General features: G+C 44.8%; 1 protein-coding gene across 11 annotated transcripts in view; it reads right to left on the reverse strand.

Annotated features, from left to right (window-relative positions):
- PPFIBP2 (PPFIB scaffold protein 2) overlaps positions 1–19,180 on the reverse strand; it is a 167,664-nt gene that overhangs the window by 119,769 nt on the left and 28,715 nt on the right. For all 11 annotated transcript variants that reach the window (XM_055423442.2, XM_055423446.2, XM_055423445.2 and 8 more), the window contains one exon: positions 14,515–14,608. In XM_055423442.2, the coding sequence (XP_055279417.1) occupies positions 14,515–14,578 (64 nt within the window). In that variant the 5' untranslated portion in view covers positions 14,579–14,608. Of the gene's footprint in view, positions 1–14,514; positions 14,609–19,180 lie in introns of those variants that run through there.

Consider the following 19,180-nt stretch of genomic DNA (forward strand, 5'->3'; position numbering starts at 1 on the left):
CTTCTATGCTGAGTACATCACGCAAAATGCCGGGCTGGATGAAGCACAAGCTAGAATCAAGACTGATGGGAGAAATGTCAATAACCTCAGATATGCAGATGACACCACCATTATGGCAGAAAGCGAAGAAGCCCTAAGGGGCCTCTTCATGAAAGTGTAAGAGGACAATGAAAAAGTTGGCTTAAAACTCAACATTCTGAAAACTAGGATCATGGCATCTAGTCCCATCACTTCATGGTAAATAAGTGACAAACAAATGCAATGAAATGACATGCATGACATGACGATGCAAACAGTGACAGACTTTATTTTGGGGGGCTCCAAAATCATTGCAGATGGTGACTGCAGCCATGAAATTAAAAGACACTTGCTTCTTGGAAGAAAAGCTATGACTCACCTAGACAGCATATTAAAAACCAGAAACGTTACTTTGCCAACAAAGGTCCATGTAGTCAAAGCTATGGCTTTTCCAGTAGTCATGTATGGATGTGAGAGTTGGACTATAAATAAGGCTGAGTGCCAAATAATTGATGCTTTTGAACTTGGTGTTGGAGAAGACTCTTGAGAGTCCTTTGGACAGCAAGGAGATCCAACTAGTCAATCCTAAAGGAAATCAGTCCTGAATACTCATTGGAAGGACTGATGCTGAAGCTGAAGCTCCAATACTTTGGCCACTTGATGCGAAGAACTGACTCATTGGAAAAGACTCTGATGCTGGGAAAGATTGAAGGCGGGAGGAGAAGTGGACAGCAGAGGATGAGATGGTTGGATGGCATCACCAATGCGATGGACATAAGTTTGAGTAGGCTCCAGGAGTTGGTGATGGACAGGACAGCCTGGCATGCTGCAGTCCATGGGGTTGCAAAGAGTTGTACACAACTGAGCGACTGAGCTGAACTGCCTTAAGAATATTATGATGGTTTTTGTCATACCATCACATTCATGTCATTTGTTTCATCAACATGAATTGGCCATAGGTATACATATATCCCCTTTCTCTCGAACCTACTTCCCACCTCCCTCTCCATCCTACCCCTCTGCTGCTACTGCTGCTAAGTCACTTCAGTTGTGTCCATCTGTGTGTGACCCCAGAGACAGAAGCCCACCAGGCTCCCCCTTCCCTGGGATTCTCCAGGCAAGAACACTGGAGTGGGTTGCCATTTCCTCCTCCAATGTGTGCAAGTGAAAAGTGAAAGTGAAGTTGCTCAGTCGTGTCCGACCCTTAGCGACCCCACGGACTGCAGCCTACCAGGCTCCTCCATCCATGGGATTTTCTAGGCAATAGTACTGGAGTGGCTTGCCATTGCCTTCTCCGCCTACCCCTCTAGGTTATCACAAAGCACCAGGTTTGGGTTCCCTGCATCTTACAATAAACTCCCACTGGCTATCTGTTTTACATATGGTAATGTATATGTTTCAATGCTATTCTCTCAAATCATGAAAATTCTTAAAGAGATGGGAGTACCAGACCACCGTCATGTCTCCTGAGAAACCTGTATGTGAGTCAAGAAACAACTGTTAGAACTGGATATGGAACAACAGACTGGTTCAAAATTGGGAAAGAGTATGATAAGGCTTTATATTGTTACCCTGCTTATTTAATTGATATGCAGAGCACATCATGTGAAATGCTGGGCTGGATAAATCAACAGCTGGAATCAAGACTGCCAGGAAAAATATCAACAACCTCGAATACGCAGATGATAAAACTCTAATGACAGAAAATGAAGAGGAACTGAAGAACCTAACCTCTTGATGAAGGTGAAAGAGGAGAGTGAGAAAGCTGGCTTGAAACTCAACATTAAAAAAAAAACAAACTAAAATCATGCATCTAGTCCCATCACTTCATGGCAAATAGAAGAGGAAAAAGTGGAAGCAGTGATAGACTTTATTTTCTTGGGCTCCAAAATCACTGCAGACAGTGATTGCAGTGATGCAATTAAAAGATGCTTGCTCCTTGGAAGGAAAACTATGACAAACCTAGACAGTGTATTCAGAAGCAGAGACATCACTTTGCCGATAAAGGTCCGTCTAGTCAAAGCTATGTTTTTTTCAGTAGCCACATACAGATGTGAGATTTGGTCCATAAAGAAGACTTAGTGCAGAAGAATTGATGCTTTTGAATTGTGGTGTTGGAGAAGACTCTTTAGAGTCCCATGGACAGCAAGGACATAGAATCAGTCAATCCCAAAGGAAATCAACCCTAAATATTCACTGGAAGGACTGGTGCTAAAGCTGAAGCTCCAATACTTGGCCACCTGATGCAAAAGTTGACTCACTAGAAAAGACTTGGATGCTAGGAAAGATTGAAGGCAAAAGGAGAATGGAGCGGCAGAGGATGAGACGGTTAGATAGCATCACCAACTTAATGGACATGAATTTGAGCAAACTCCAGGAGACAGTGGAGGACAGAGGAGCCAGGTATGCTGCAGTCCCTGAAGTCCCAAAGAGTCAGACATAACTTAAGACTGAACAACGACAAACCTATATACTAGTAACTATTATAATTATCAATGCACTAAACTAACCTATTTAAATGCAAAAATAGAAAAAGGAATTCAGTTGATATTAAGAAAGACATACAAAAATTACGACACTGAATGAGTGAAATTCGAAGTATTCAAAAGATAAAACTAAGGACTTCATGCATTGATGTAGGTACTTTTGATCAAAAAAAATTAAGACTAATCACACATGCACACAATCACTGGATAAAATGATTAAAAAACCATTTGAACAAACCTCTAAAAAGTTGAACCATAATTTGATATTTTTCCACAGTGAAAATACCAGGCCACATACTTTTACAAGTTAGCTCTAGCCAATGTTCATGAAGTGAATGATTCTCATCTAACTCTTGTGTTCAGTATAGAAAAAGAGGGACTGTTCCAAACTGCTTCAATAAGGATAACTGCCAGTACAACTTACAGACCAGACTGAATGGTGACCCCTGTAACTGAACAGTTTAGCAGTTCTGAGTATTACAAAGGCAAATTACAAGCCTTCTCAGGAATCAACTTACATATCAAATCCTAAACACAAATTTATACATTAAATCTCACGGTGTATAAAAACAACCCTCTCCCTTGGATCTTCCATATTGCAGGCAGATTTTTTACTGTCTGAGCCACGAGGGAAGCCCTACATATCAAATCCTAAATACAAATTTACAAACCAAATCCCAAAGTGTATAAAAAAGACCCTCTCCCTTGGGAAATGACAGATCAAGCAGACCCCAAAATAAAAACTTTAGTGGTGATACAGCAAAAGGCATCTAAAGAACTATGCGCTAAACATTAGAGATGGTACATTGTGTTCAAGCACATATAAAGCCTTTTTCCAAAAATGACCATAGACGAGGCCATACAGAAAGTCTCAACAAAAATCAAGAATCGCTATTATGGGTACTATTCCAGTCTCCATATTTCTGTGGGAGGAGAGAATGTTTTCCACCTATCTCCCCTCACTCAGTTTTTCCTCAACAGAGGAATACACCTTCTGATAACAGAACTGAAAGATGGAATTCTCCCTAGAGATGCCTGTCCCCATATGCAGGCATTATCTTCCAAGGAAGCTTTCTGAGACCAGCTCCAACCCCAGCAAGATAGAAGTCTATAAGTTCGGGATTACGTTCAATTCAAGGAAGTGTGTAGGATGAGTGGATTCAAGATCCTGACTGTGGCTTCATGTCAAGTTAAGGTTCCTAGTCAGTTAAATTAATGATAAAGCTGATATTTTGATCTCTTCCTATCTGACTCCTTTGTCTGTTCCTTCAGTTCAGTTCAGTCGCTCAGTCGTATCCGACTCTTTGCGATCCCATGAATCGCAGCACACCAGGCCTCCCTGTCCATCACCAACTCGTGGAGTTCACTCAAACTCATGTCCTTAAGCGGAACCAAATAAGCAGGGGAATAAATGGATGCCATTCTTTTTAAATTTTTTATTTAAGTATAGTTGATTTTCAACATTATAAGGGATGTCAGTTATTACCTTTGTGGTAGAATAATGACCCTCCCAAAGATGTCCACATCCAACCCCCTGGAAACTATGGGTGTATTTGCTACCTAATATAGCAGAAGGGACTCTACAGACATGATTAAGAATCATGAGATGGAGATATTATCCTGGATTTTTAATCACATGAGCTCTTAAATCAGAAAAGGGAGGCAGAAGAATGGGTCAGAGAGATGTGACATGAGGATGCGCCCTGCCACTGCTGGCTTTGAAGATGGAGGAAGGGGGTGTGAACCAAGGAAGGTGACGGTATTACAGCTGCAATAGGGCAGGTCATGACAGACTAGATGTACTCAGAAACATCCCAAAGGACACCCTAAAATTAAAAAACCCAAATACATATACTTTTTAAAGCAACTGAACTGAAGGAAATTTTCAGAGCTCAGTAGCTCAGGAGAAAAAGAGCATTTGAGCTGACGTTGCTGTAGGTCAATTCCCTGGCACACCAGGGTTTGAATGGGTCACTTGAGGACAGGAGACAAACTTTAGGGCCAGAGCAAAGGGAGAGATCAAACAGGAGACCTTTGCATAAGGCCAGAAAGTAAAGGGCAATACCTTCAGCCTATCACTAGAAAAAATCACCCACTGAACGTGGCCTTGATGCTGGAATATGAACACACATAAACAATTCCATGTTTTCAAACATTAAAAGAAGGGTAGAAGTGAAGAAAGAGAAGTGCAGAAATCAAAAAATTAAGAAGTTGATGAATGAGACCTAGTCAACATAAACTTTCACACAGCAGAGGAAACCATCAACAAAAAGACAACCTGAGGAACAGGAGACTATATTTGCAAATGACACTGCTGAAACAGATTAATTTCCAAAATATACAAACAGCTTATACAACTCAACAACAAAAAAGCAATAACCCATTCCAAAAAGAGCAAAAGACCTAGCCTTTTATTCATAAGACATACAGAGGGCCAACAGGCACATGACAAGATGCTCAATATCACCACTAATTATCAGAGAAATGCAAATCAAAACTACTTGAGATATCATCATCCCACAACTGTCAGAATGGCCATCATCCAAAAGTCAACAAATATAAATTCTGGAGAGGGTGTGGAGAAAAAAGAATTCTGCTATGCTGTTAGTAGGAATGTAAATTGGTGGGGCCCTTATGGAGAACAGACTGGAGAAACTAGAGTTACCACATGATCCAGCAATCCCACTACTGGGCATATATCTGGAAAGGATGAAAACTGTAACTTGAAAAGATACAGGCACCCCAATGTTCATAGCAGCACTATCTGCAATAGCTAAGACATGGAAGCAACCGAAGTGTCCATCAACAGATGAAAGAATGGATAAACAAGATTTTCTACACACACACACACACACACACACACTGGAATATCACTCAGCCATAGAAAAGAATGAAATAATGCCATTTACAGCAACATGGATGGACTTAGAGATTATCATACTAAGCGAAGTAAGTCAGAAGGAGAAAGACAACCATATGATATCACTTAAATGTGGAATCTAAAATAATGATATAAATAAACTTATTTACGAAACAGAAACATACAATGTTCTAGTCAAAGTGACAAAGCAAGAATCAACAAATTCCCAAAAGGATCAGAAACCGCTTTAACCACTACAATTAAGTTAGCAGTCAATTTTAAATATATAATATTATATATTATTGATTTGTTAAGTTGAATAGAGATTCAAGTAAGTAGAACAGAATATATATTCAAATAAGGTAAATATGTACATATATAAAGCATAAATACATAACATCTCAGTTCAGTTCAGTTGCTCAGTCGTGTCCGACTCTCCGCGACCCCATGAATCACAGCACACCAGGCCTCCCTGTCCATCACCAACTCCCGGAGTTCACTCAAACTCATATCCACAGAGTCGGTGATGCCATCCAGCCATCTCATTCTCTGTCGTCCCCTTCTCTTCCCGCCCCCAACCTTTCCCAGCATCCGAGTCTTTTCCAGTGAGTCAACTCGTCGCATGAGGTGGCCAAAGTATTGCAGTTTCAGCTTTAGCATCAGTCCTTCCAATGAACACCCAGGATTGATCTCCTTTAGAATGGACTGGTTGGATCTCCTTGCAGTCCAAGGGACTCTCAAGAGTCTTCTCCAACACCACAGTTCAAAAGCATCAATTCTTCGGCGATCAGCTTTCTTCACAGTCCAACTCTCACATCCATACACGACCACTGGAAAAACCATAGCCTTGACTAGACGGACCTTTGTTGGCAAACTAATGTCTCTGCTTTTTAATATACTATCAAGTGTAGCAGACCTTAAAAAGATAAAACACAATAAGCAACCATATGCTAACAGAATGGAAAATACTGGTAAAATACACAAATATCTAGAAAAATACAGCATGCCAGAAGAACTCAATAGAGAAAAAATTAAAACCTGACTCTCCCTAACCATTAAGAAAAGACATGAGGAAATACAAGGTCCAGGTGGTTTTACAGGTCAGTTCCTACAATTTAAACTATAAGCAAATATTTAATGAACAAATGATAATTCCAAATTTACTCACACACTTTCAGAGAATAGAAAATGAGGCTGGAGATACGGGCTCTCCCAGCAAGAGTGAAAAACAGAATGTAGCTGTTCAACAGGGCTCCCAGCCCCACCGTGGGCCATCTCAACCTCTTTACCCAAAGGGCAGCCTTTAACATCTCAGTCCACTAGACACCTCCAAAATTCCACTGACTCTCCTTGGGTCAGTGTCAAAGTAGAGGACTCTCAACCTGAGTCCTGACTGGGAAACAGGTGGCTTTGTTACTGATGACCACTCCACACTGATTGGCCTTAGAGAGGATGGAGATAAGGCCAACTAACTGTTCAGAGTATGGATGCATCATCAGCCTTGAATGCCACAGCTAAAATCATTCATGGGCCAACATGAGTAATTCCAGTCTTGATCAGAACTTTCTCTGCCCTCACACAATCTTGAAAACAAACAAACAAAAAAAAACAAAAAATGGACACTAATCAGAGTTGGCAGAGGGTTTTCGTTGGTCCAGTGGTTAAGACTTCTTCCACTGCAAGGGGTACAGTTTCCAGTCCTGCTTGGGGAGCTGAGACCTCACATGCCTTGAGGCCAAAAACCCAAAATGAAAAACAGAAGCAATATTGTTACAAATTCAATAATACTTAAAAAAAAGAAAAAGGTCCACATCAAAAAAAAAATCTTTAAAAAAGAAAAAAAGAGTTGGAAGAAAGGCTCAGACAGAGCAACCTCTTTGTTTAACTGTCATTAAACAGATTCCTTTTAACTGTTCTCCATCAATGGGTATAGCGTATAGATAACCCCATGAGTAACCTCCCACACAGTGAAGAGAAATAAGTGGCCCTCTGTGTCCTGACCAGGGTTTCTCTGGTCATACACACACACACACACACACACATCCCTTGGAGCAGCCGCTGACCCCATTAGCCCACAGATGAAGCCTTACACAAAATTTGTGTATGTGGTTGTTGCTCAGGGTCATCCACAGGGATGCAATTAAGCAGCATAGTGTTCAATTTCAATCATCAACAGTGTAATTCAATTATGGTGTTATTTGTAGGCTGAATCACAGGGACTAATCAAGAAGAAGACCAGATCAAAGGTTAACATCTTACTGGAACTTTTAATACTGGTCTTTTGTATTAGAAACAACTCATTTGAACAAAGGTTCTGGGTTTTCTAAGTCACCTTGTCCTAAATCACACTCGGGATACACCCATTGAGATTTTAAGAATTCAGCTTTACAAGGAGTTTCACTTCATGTTTCTGCTTCATTTCCTACTTCTGCTTAGAAGGGATTTTTTTGTCTCATGTCTCTAGAGCAGATGAATGCCTGCCAATGATGAGGGTCACCATGCTTGCCTCTGAAGGGGCGTATTTGGCACTTGTGTATCAGGATGTCCTCAGAGTTTTCCTGGCCTGGTTGCTTCTGCGAGTGATCATCTCTTGCACCATCTGTACTGCTTACATTGATCAGAAGAAGAGGGCACTTTTTTTTTTTGCATTAAAGGCTTAATTATATACACATTGATATCACATGCCCTCAGTATACTCTTCTGGAAACTCTTTTGGAAAGAGTTTTGGAAAGTGAAGAGTAGCCTGTCATACTATAGAGTAATTAATGAGGGAAAGTTCTGGTTATACAGTGTTATAATCATTAATAATCATTACTGAAGGAAACTGTGTCCATTTGAGTAGGAATCCATTTGTTTCTACATAAATGCTTGCTATTTAGGGCACGCAGGAAGCCCATAAAAACTTCTTCACTAAGATAAGCATAACTGTGTTTCCATAAAGTGACAGGATGCGGTGGTTTGAGTCCTTTACCAGCTGGAAGTAGTACTTGACACCCTTCAACTTTAAATTAGCGAGAGAATAAAGAAAGAACAATATAAATGTTCACACAAAGACATAACCTCTACAGAATCTGATTCATGATGTTGGTGCCATAGTCAATATACGCAAATCAATCAACGTAATACACCACATTAACAAACTGAAAAATAAAAATCATATGATTATCTCAATAGATGCAGAGAAAGCCTTCGACAAAATTCAACATCCATTTTTGATAAAAACTCTCCAGAAAGTGGGAATTGAAGGGACATACCTCAACATAATAAAAGCTATATATGACAAACCCACAGCAAACATTATCCTCAATGGTGAAAAACTGAAAGCATTTCCCCTAAAGTCAGGAACAAGACAAGGGTGCCCACTCTCACCACTACTATTCAACATAGTTCTGGAAGCTTTGGCCACAGCAATCAGAGCAGAAAAAGACATAAAAGGAATACAAATTGGAAAAGAAGAAGTAAAGCTTTCACTGTTCGCTGATGACATGATCCTCTACACAGAAAACCCTAAAGACTCTACCAGAAAACTATTAGAGCTAATCAATGATTACAGCAAAGTTGCAGGATATAAAATCAACACACAGAAATCCCTTGCATTCCTATACACTAATAATGAGAAAATAGAAAGAGAAATTAAGGAAACTATTCCATTCACTGTTGCAATGAAAACAATTAAATACTTAGGAATATATCTACCTAAGGAAACAAAAGACTTGTACATAGAAAACTATAAAACACTAGTGAAAGTAATCAAAGAGGACACGAATAGATGGAGAAATATACCGTGTTCGTGGATTGGAAGAATAAATATTGTAAAAATGAGTATACTACCCAAAGTAATTTATACATTCAATGCAATCCCTATCAAGCTACCAACAATATTTTTCACAGAACTAGAACAAATAATCTCACAATTTGTATGGAAATACAAAAAACCTCGAATAGCCAAAGCAATCTTGAGGAAGAAGAATGGAACTGGGGGAATTAACCTGCCGGACTTCAGGCTCTATTACAAAGCCACAGTCATCAAGACAGTATGGTACTGGCATAAAGACAGAAATATAGATCAATGGAACAAAATAGAAAGCCCAGAGATAAACCCACGCTCCTATGGACACCTTATCTTCGACAAAGGAAGCAAGAATATAAAATGGAGAAAAGACAGTCTCTTTAACAAGTGGTGCTGGGAAAACTGGTCAGCCACTTGTAAAAGAATGAAACTAGAACACTTCCTAACACCATACACAAAAATAAACTCAAAATGGATTAAAGATCTAAATGTAAGACCAGAAACTATAAAACTCCTAGAGGAGAACGTAGGCAAAACACTCTCCGACATAAATCACAGCAGGATCCTCCAAGACCCACCTCCCAGAATATTGGAAATAAAAGCAAAAATAAACAAATGGGACCTAATTAAAATCAAAAGCTTCTGCACAGCAAAGGAAACTCTAAGCAAGGTGAGAAGACAGCCTTCAGAATGGGAGAAAATAATAGCAAATGAAGCAACTGATAAAGGATTAATCTCCAAATTATACAAGCAGCTCCTGCAGCTTAATTCCAGAAAACTAAGTGACCCAATAAAAAAATGGGCCAAAGAACTAAACAGACATTTCTCCAAAGAAGACATAAAGATGGCTAATAAACACATGAAAAAATGCTCAACATCCCTCATCATCAGAGAAATGCAAATCAAAACCACAATGAGATACCATTTTACACCAGTCAGAATGGCTGCTATCCAAAAGTCTACATGCAATAAGTGCTGGAGAGGGTGTGGAGAGAAGGGAACCCTCTTACACTGTTGGTGGGAATGCAAACTAGTACAGCCACTATGGAGAACAGTGTGGAGATTCCTCAGAAAACTGGAAATAGAACTGCCATATGATCCAGCGATCGCACTCCTGGGCATACACACCGAGGAAACCAGAATTGAAAGAGACACATGTACTCCAATGTTCATTGCAGCACTGTTTATAATAGCCAGGACATGGAAGCAACCTAGATGTCCATCTGCAGATGAATGGATAAGAAAGCTTTGGTACATATACACAATGGAGTATTTCTCAGCCATCAAAAAGAATGCATTTGAATCAGTTTTAATGAGGTGGATGAAATTGGAGCCAATTATACAGAGTGAAGTAAGCCAGAAAGAAGAACATCAATACCGTATATTAACGCATATATATGGAATTTAGAAAAATGGTAATCTGAACCCTGTATAAGAGACTGCAAAAGAGACATAGGCATTTAGAACAGTCTTTGGGACTCTGTGGGAGAGGGTGAAGGTGGAATGATTGGAGAGAATGGAATTGTAGCATGTATATTATCATAAGTGACCAGTCCAGGTTCGACGCATAAATTTTCCTCTGTTCATTTCTTTGCATTTGTGCTTTTTTAATAAAATTCTTTTTTAGAAATAAAAAAATAAATAAATAAATAAAACAACAAAAAAAATAAAAAAAAAAAAAAAAAAAAAAAAAAAAAAAAAAAATAAATTAGCGAGAGAATAAAGAAAGAACAATATAAATGTTCACACAAAGACATAACCTCTACAGAATCTGATTCATGATGTTGGTGCCATAGTCTTTAACTTCCTTCTAGCTGCTCTATGCTCAAGCAAACGAGTTCTTACTTGGAAGCTGAATGTACAAGGGAAGAGAGCAAAGCCACTGTGACCAACGGACTGGGGACAAGGACAGGACTGGACCCTCCTCCCAGTAACTCCCTAGACAGCCCTGCAGAACCCCAGGGGCTCTGCTGCACATCACCGTGAGATCAACCCAGGAGTGAAACGAGCCAGGAAGACATTTGGATCTCAGGTAGCCTGGACTCAAATCTTAGTTCTGTCATTTACCAGCACTATAGCTCGGGTGGCAAAAATAATGTCAATAGTAATATCAACAGAACCAAGGTAATTTAGACCCAGTGAGCGCTTACCAGGTAATAGGCGCTATTCTCAGTGCCTTCTTTACCTTAATTTAATCCTCCCAATAACATGAGATGGCACTATTACTACCACTTTCTATACACTATGAGGAAACTGAGGCTCAAGGGGATCAAGCAATTTGCCCAAAGACTCCACAGCCAGTAATAAGTGGCTGAGCTGGGATTCTAACTCGAATAGTCTAACTGCAGTTTACATTAATAACCACAAAAATCCCTAAGCTCTTTGGCCCAGTCAACTTGAAATGAGGGTGGCTTTAATAATCTTGAGGAAAAGTATCCCACACAAAAGCATTCAATAATTATTATTCTTTTCATCGCAAATGGCATAGAACATATGCCCTCCAGACACTCGCTAATAACCTCAGTGTTGAATTATCTGCCAAATAGCTCCTGTCAAATGTCTGGGTGAGCCAATTACTGCTTAAGAGATGGCTCACAGGACATGCTAACCATGGAGTCTTAAAAAAAAAAAAAAATTTAGTGATTTATTATCCCACAAGAATGAGCCAAAGACACAAGAGAGAGAGAAAATAATCAATGAAGTTCAGCATGCAGACAGACAGGGGATAGGTACAGAAACCAGTAAATGCCGCCTAATAAATGAAAAGGGGAGCTTATTCACAAAAGTAAATCAAATTCACATGGGACCCAAACATCTACTAAACATGTATTCTGTGTTGCACTGGAGATGCAGCAGCAAAGCCTCTGCCGTCACAGAGCTTACATTCTGGTGCAGGAGGCAGGTAATAAACAGATGAATATGAATCTAATGGGTCAGATGGTAGTAAGTGCTATAAAGAAATAAAAACAGGATGCACGACTGGGGGGAGGGGATGCAGGGATGCTACATGAGAGAGGGCCAGGGAAGGCCTCTGCATGGTGACGTTTCAGCAGAGATCTGACCTCAGTGTACTTGGAGTACATTCCAGCAGAGGGACAGCAAGCACATAGACCCTGAGACAGCCTATGCTAAAGCAAGACAAGCCAGATGGAAGGTGTAGGAGGTGCAGCCACACAGGCAGCCAAAGGTCAAATCACACACAGCATTGCTGCTTATAATGGGGACTTTAGATGTTTATCCTGAAATGCGAAGCCATTGAAGCGTTGGGGGGAGAGTGGTGTGATCCGATTCCTCCGCTGCTCTGTGGAAGTCTACAAGGGGGCAAGAGCAGAGCAGAGCCCACTCAGAGACTCTGCATTAATCTTGTAGACCCCAGGCGAGCCTAAGAGGCATGCACAAGCCTTAGCTAGCCAATGAAAGCCATAGCACACAAATGAAATAAGGACCTGAATAAACAAGAACTCAATTTATCAAGAGCTGACGTTTTATAGTGCTTACTATATGGCAGGCTCTGCATTACGCCCTTACACGTATAAGCACAGCAACCTTCTTCGGTTCAGTTCAGTTCAGTTCAGTCGCTCAGTCGTGTCCGACTCTCCGCGACCCCATGAATCACAGCGGGTTCTATTATTATACCCATTTTAAATATGAGGAAGCTGAAGCCGATATCATGCAGGTAACTTGATGCAGAGCTAGGATTTGAAACAAGCAGTCTGGCTACAGGTATTCCTCCAACCAAAGAACTCCTTGGAATGTTTTAGACCACCTCTCAGCAAAACTCTTGTATCTGTTCCAGAGACACCCAGGGAGCCCTTCCGGAAGGAGTCTGCCAGGCCTAAGGAAACAGGAGAGGAGGGGAGCACGCAGTGCTGGAAGGGAACAGGATGGGAGTCCCTGGTTCTGCTCCAGGAACCACACCCACTGCAGGTCCCCAACCAAGCCAAGGCCCCAGTATTCAGACCCATAGTCCTCACTCCCAGACAGAGGGGACTGCACCAGACGCTTTGTCATTTCAGGGGTGTCTGCATGGGGAACTTCAGAGGCAGGAGGAGGAAGTGACCCCACACAGGCTGCCTCCTTTAGGAGGGGTCCCACTCACCTGTCCCAGCTGTCTAAGCGCTCTCACAGTCTCCTTCCTGCCCCTGGGCTGGGGGCTCAGCAGTGCTGACCACCTAAGCGAGTCTGAGAGCCTGACTCTGTGCCTCCAGTCTCGACGCACAGGAGGCCCTGGAAACTTTCGGGGGAGACTCTCTGAAAAGACTGCCAGGAAACCCACACTGTTGATCATCTCCTCTCAACAGGGCTTCCGGGACACTAACCTGGAGCAAGACATCCCAATCTCTGGAGTTTCTGACAACCCGGATGTTGGTCGGCCTCCTGAGGACCCTTTCTGTTCACTGAGGAATTAAGAGCCTGACAGGTGACAGCTGGAACGTGACAGTGCACCACAAACGCAGAAGTTTCAAGACACGGAACACCTACCTCCTCTGCCCCAGGTGCCAACACCCCGAACCCTCAGTGCCTCGGGTGCCTCTCTGCAGGATGGAAGGGCCGACACCGGGCAATGTCAGGCACCCTGCGCACGCCCTGGGTTCTAGCCACACTCAGCCTAAACATGCCTCCGGCAGCCACAGCTCCACACAACGAGGAGCAAAGTCCCAGAGAAATGCCCAGTTGGCAAATAAGGTCACTGACTTGTATCAGCTAAGGACAGAAAGAAGCCCTGCGGCCTGCAGAGAAAAATTTCCAATGACAGGCTTGTTCCAATCAATACAGGCTTCAGTTGTCCCCTATCAAGGAGTTAATCAGCCCAAAGAGCCCACGGCAGTCCTTCCCAATTAAACAGCTTTGCTGGATCTTTTCAAGAGAATGTTCCTAACTGGTTCATACAAACATGAAGCCAAACAGTTGCAATAATACGGCATAAAGGACATTCTTCAGGTGATTAAGTGAATCAATACAAAACCACTTCCTGACAGACATACTGGAGACCAGCCAGGGAAGGGAAATGACACCGGTGTTGGAGGGCAAAGTCTGCAATACTGCAAGTTTCAGCCTGACTGAAGCCATGCTGTACTCTGCCAACTTCACGATAAAATCAGTGTCACTGCACCTGTTGCAGCCAGGATCCAAAGTGGGACAGTTATTCACGTGCTAATATGTGGCGCAGCCGCAGTCTCAGCAGAGACCTAGACCCTTACCAGCTATCAAACAGTCTGAGTTTGCACCGTTGAAAACAAGCGCACACACAGTAAAATAAAAGAAATCCAACAGGGGCCTTGTCTCTGCACCCAAAAGAGAAGGCCAATGAGAGGAAAATGGTTTCTCAGTGCGGAGGTCGCCAGGACCCCTGAGCGTACCTGCTATGATTCCATCCATCTGCTCCAGGGCAGCTTCTAGCACGTGACTGGCGTCAGAAGCCATGAGTCCTTTTCTCTCCTTCGTCTCCTCGTACTGAAGATTCAAACACAGCACAAAGGAAAAATTAGAGTATTTCATGTTACATACCCAAGACCACTGAGCCCTCTCATTCTACCATGGTAACTGCACTCTCACAGGAATCTTAGTAGCCCACAGTGGGTTTCTGCCACCTCCCAGCACGGGTACTCCATGAATCTTTAGCAGGTGATCCCACTTGTTTCTGTCATGAAAAGCCACTGGGGCTCTCCAGGGTCACATGCGGCAGGCAGCAAGGAGGCGATAGCCACTGCCACCATCATCACAGTCCCCGCTCCAGAAGCTGCAGCCACCCTGGGGAAGGCGCGAGGCTCCCCTAGGGCTGCAGAAGGCACACAGCTAGCGAGGACTCCAGCGGGACATGCCCTGCAGCCCTGGGTCACAGCAAGCATTTGCGGTCTTATACGTGCATCTGTCCCACTCCTGCGGTGCTCTCCCAGGGCAGGTACGATCCAGGCTGAGAGGCCTCAGCTGCCACTTTCACTTCTCATGTGGGCCAGTGGGCCCTGTCTAGGAAGGTTTCAGGCACACTGTTGTGGGGAGAGCACAGTCTCTTACCATTTTAGTCCTTCCTGCTCCACCCAGGACCATTCAAGGCACAGAATCCCATCTTCTCAGCGCGGAAGAATTTCTCCAAAAATACACTGTCTAGCCACTTCTCTGATGCTGAGCCTCCCTTCTAATGAGAGAGGTGGCAATTGGTTCCATCTCCAGACAACTCTGCCTCTCAGCAAGGTCTTTAAGCTAAACTGTCTTCCAGCAGCCTCGTCTCATTTTTCTCACTTCCCACCCCCTCCCTGGGTGTCAGGCAGAGACTTACAAGAGCAGTTGTAATCCTGAGACTTAACTCGCATCTGTAAACTGGAGGCAGGTGCTATTGTTTGTCTGCTCATTCAGCAGAGCCCACACGTGTGCCCAATGGGCCTAAGTGCTGCGGAGAAGAGAGGCAGGGCTCCTAGATCCAAGGATGCATAGAGCAGGTCAGGCAACAGGAGATCTGTTGCTCCTTTCCCCCCCGAGAGAGGAATGTGAGCAACCACAGGAAAGTTGTTTGGAGGAGGTGTGGATAAGGGTGTCAAGACCACAAAGAACCACGCTGGATGGCACCAGGCAGGAACACTTCAATACCCTGGGTTCAACGCTGGCTCTGCCATTTCCTGTGTCATCTCTGAACCTCAGTATCCTCTTCTGTAAAGTGGGGAGGATGACAGCACCAAACTCACAGGGTCGATGTCACAGTTAAATGAGTAAATAACATTTCATTAAAAATGCAGGCCTTGCATATAGTAAGGGCTCAATAAACATTGAGACGCCAGGGAAGCTCCAATAAACATTAGCCATTTTTAAATGACGTATTTGTGCCAGGATAGTTCACAGGATGAGGGACTTTAAAGTGGGTCAGGTTTAGGGAGGGGGAACCTAGGTATGTCCAAGAGGCTGGCCCTGTGGGGGAGGTAGGCACAGCAAAGCAAGGTAACCAAGTTGGGGAGGGCTCTGAGTCACAGGGGCAAAGGCCAAGAAAGGGTCAGAAATGCAAGAACCAGGGTGCAGTCAGCTCAGGGGAGTGAGAACGGCGGCTCGTGGAGCGGGTGGGAGCCTCCCTGGCACCTCGGGGCCGTGGCAGGAGCCAGGCAGGCCGCAGCAAGGAGCAGCCAGGTGGCTCAGAGCACACACGGGTGTAGGTCTCAGGGTCTGAGTGGAAGGCTGGGGGGTGGGGGTTGGAGAAGAGGCAGCAGAAAAGGGGACAAGAGAGGAGGGCCGGTTTCAGCACCTTCACCTGCTTAGACACACAGACAGTACAAGTGTGAAATCCACCCTACCCTCCAAGGCCTCCCCAACTGCTCCCAGGAAGAAATCCAAAGTCCATACCGTGACCTGCAGAAGCAGCTCGGCAGGATCTGGCTGGGACAACCCCACAAGGCCCGCCCCCTTGACCTTCCTGCTTTGGCAGCCTCAGGCCCTGTCCACCCCCCAGCACCTGTCCAAGCCCCTCTGCCTCCCCTGAAACTGTGCACCTGCCATTCCTCTGCCCTGAGATCACCTTCCCGGGACTCTGAACGGCTGTTCCAGCCTCATCCTTCAGGCCTCAGCTCTGAAGTCTCTTCTCAGAGATGCCTTCTTTGCACACCTGCATCTAAAGCAGCCCCTTGGCAGCACAGAGGTTCCAAAGTATCTCGTCCATCTATATTTCCTCGCTGACTGGCCTTGCAAACCCTCTTCCTGGAAGCTGGCGACCTTGTCTGCCTTGCTCACCCCTGTGTGCCCAGCAGAGTGACTGGCCCAAGGAAACTTAAGAGTAAATAGCTGTGAATAAATGACAGATCCGTATGGCCAACACTGCCTAAACCCTGCTGTGCTGGGACTGGGGGCGGAGGGGACATTGATGAATCAGACCTCAACCGTATTCCCTCAGACCATGCAGTGTAGTGGAGAAGACAGAATTAGGAATAATTAGCATATCTCACGCAATGTGAGATACGCTAATAGAGGCTGGTATGCAGTTTCCCTGGGCCATAAGGGCTGAGGAACTTTCTCAGCAGATAAGGGTGATTCCAGGCAGAGGGGGGCAGTGTGGGAAAGGGAAGGACACGTGTAAAGACAAGATGTAGGTGGGAAACGTCAAAACGGTTGGCAAGATTATACAGGAGCACCCAACTGCTCACTATGAGTCAAAGCCCTGCACGGGATTTACGTAAGCGTGACTAGGGCAATTCAACAAGGAGCTTGGGAATCACACCCACAGCATCAGGGATCTGGATGCACGCTCAACAGCTCAAGTGACCTCAGATGTAAACTTGACAGAGAGATTTTTTAAGAGAAGGACCTTGTATTTCAGCAGACTGGCTCCACTGGGGGTCTTAGTCCCAGGGTGCAAGGTGAGAGGTCAGTTAGAAAGTGCCAAGCCCAGAGGGCCCGGTTAGGACACCTGCAACAGAAGGGCCATAAAAACGACCCACGGGCCCTCTGCCCCAGGATGAGTTTGTACTTGGCAGATGGCAAGTTGGGTGGACCCGTGGGAGCTGGCAAGAAGTGAGACATGAGTCAAAGGTGTATCATCTTTACGGTCCAGAACCTGGGCCAGTAAGACTGGGAGCGCTCAGGAGCCGGAACCTGCTTTGGGTGACTGATGAGCTCAGTCCTGGGTCTGAGGTGATGGCAGGATGCAGGGGGACCAGGCTCTGCCAGCCCCTGTGAGGAGTCAGTGGTGTGGGGTACTGGGAGAACCACTGAAGGGCCAAACACACCACAGGAGTGATGCCTCCAGGCCCATCTGAGAACACGGACACTCTGATTGAACAGGGAAGCCAGGATTCCATTGGCCAACCATTCCCATTCTGGCAGCCTCAGCCATTTTCTCCCCTCACCAGTTTGGAGCTCCCCATCAGTAACCGACTCTGGGACCGTCCCAGAGTTGGGGGTCTCAGAAGCAAACGTGTCATCCAGCTGAACTCAGTGTGTCTGTTCATCCCCACAGTGACACGGCACCTCCCCAGGAACCTGGGTTCGTCGGGGATGTGGGGTTAAGTGCACAGGGCACCAGCCGCTGCCTGCGAGGAGGACTCTGCAGAGAAGCAAGGTGAAGAGGGCGCTCCGGGGAGAGGCAGCAGCCCCGGGGCCGGGAAAGAGAGCAGGATCCAGGGCAACACCAACGGCGCAGGTAACGCAGGACAGCCCCCAAGCAGGCGGCGGGGAGGGCAAGTGAAATCGTGTTCTCCGCGCGTGAGAGCGGGCTGCGGGCTGGACGGCAGGGGAACTGACGGCGTGCCCTGAGGACCCGAAGGCACCCCCATAAGCCCAAGAAAGAGAGGTGCAGGCAGCGGAGGACACGGTGCTCTTAACACCGTCTGCTGTCTAGTGACAGGAGTTAAATCAGCCAAAAGCCATTTTCTTTCTCTGTGGACACTTGGACTATTAACAGAGCCCTGCGTTTGACCCTGACGAGCAGGCAGTCTTCTCACACCAAGAAATTGGCTCCCATCGCACTACAGAGATAAGGTAAGGAATGTGGTTTAGGGAAAGGTGTGGTCCATTGCTCATGCATCCTTCTCTTCCCCCACAGGCCTCTCTAGATGCTGTCATCCTCTTACCTGTCAAGGTGCCCGATGCTGGGCTCCCCTCAACAGACCCTCCTCTCTGCTACCAGCCAGGGAGGAAACAACCCTGCAGCTGCGAGTCCAGCTGTGACAGGTGTCAGAGTCAAGTGATCTGCACCACACAAAGGCCTTGGCACTTTGAACTTGAATAAGGGGCAGGGTTAGGTGACGTTTAGAAAATGATCCACAATTAGCCACCCAACACCAGGTGGCCTCTAAGGCAGTTACTTAGATACGGTATTAACTACCTTTGTGTTCCGCAAAGGTGGATCAGAAGTAGGCAGGAACAGCTGACTAAGGTAAGGCTTGAGCAAGTAAATCTTAACTTGTCTCCATCCAGGCTGAAATGCAAGCTGCCATTCCATTTAGTAAACCACTTTTCTCTCAGTAAAGGTGTGTTCTGGGCAGGCTCAGAGTGTCCCGGATGGGGGAGTCAGGAATAGGTCTGCAGTCCTGGTCCCTCCAGGGTCCGCTG

The sequence above is a fragment of the Moschus berezovskii genome, chromosome 14, assembly GCF_049115385.1.
Source record: "Moschus berezovskii isolate FMDL1 chromosome 14, NW_MosBer_1.0, whole genome shotgun sequence".
NCBI lineage: Eukaryota > Metazoa > Chordata > Mammalia > Artiodactyla > Moschidae > Moschus > Moschus berezovskii.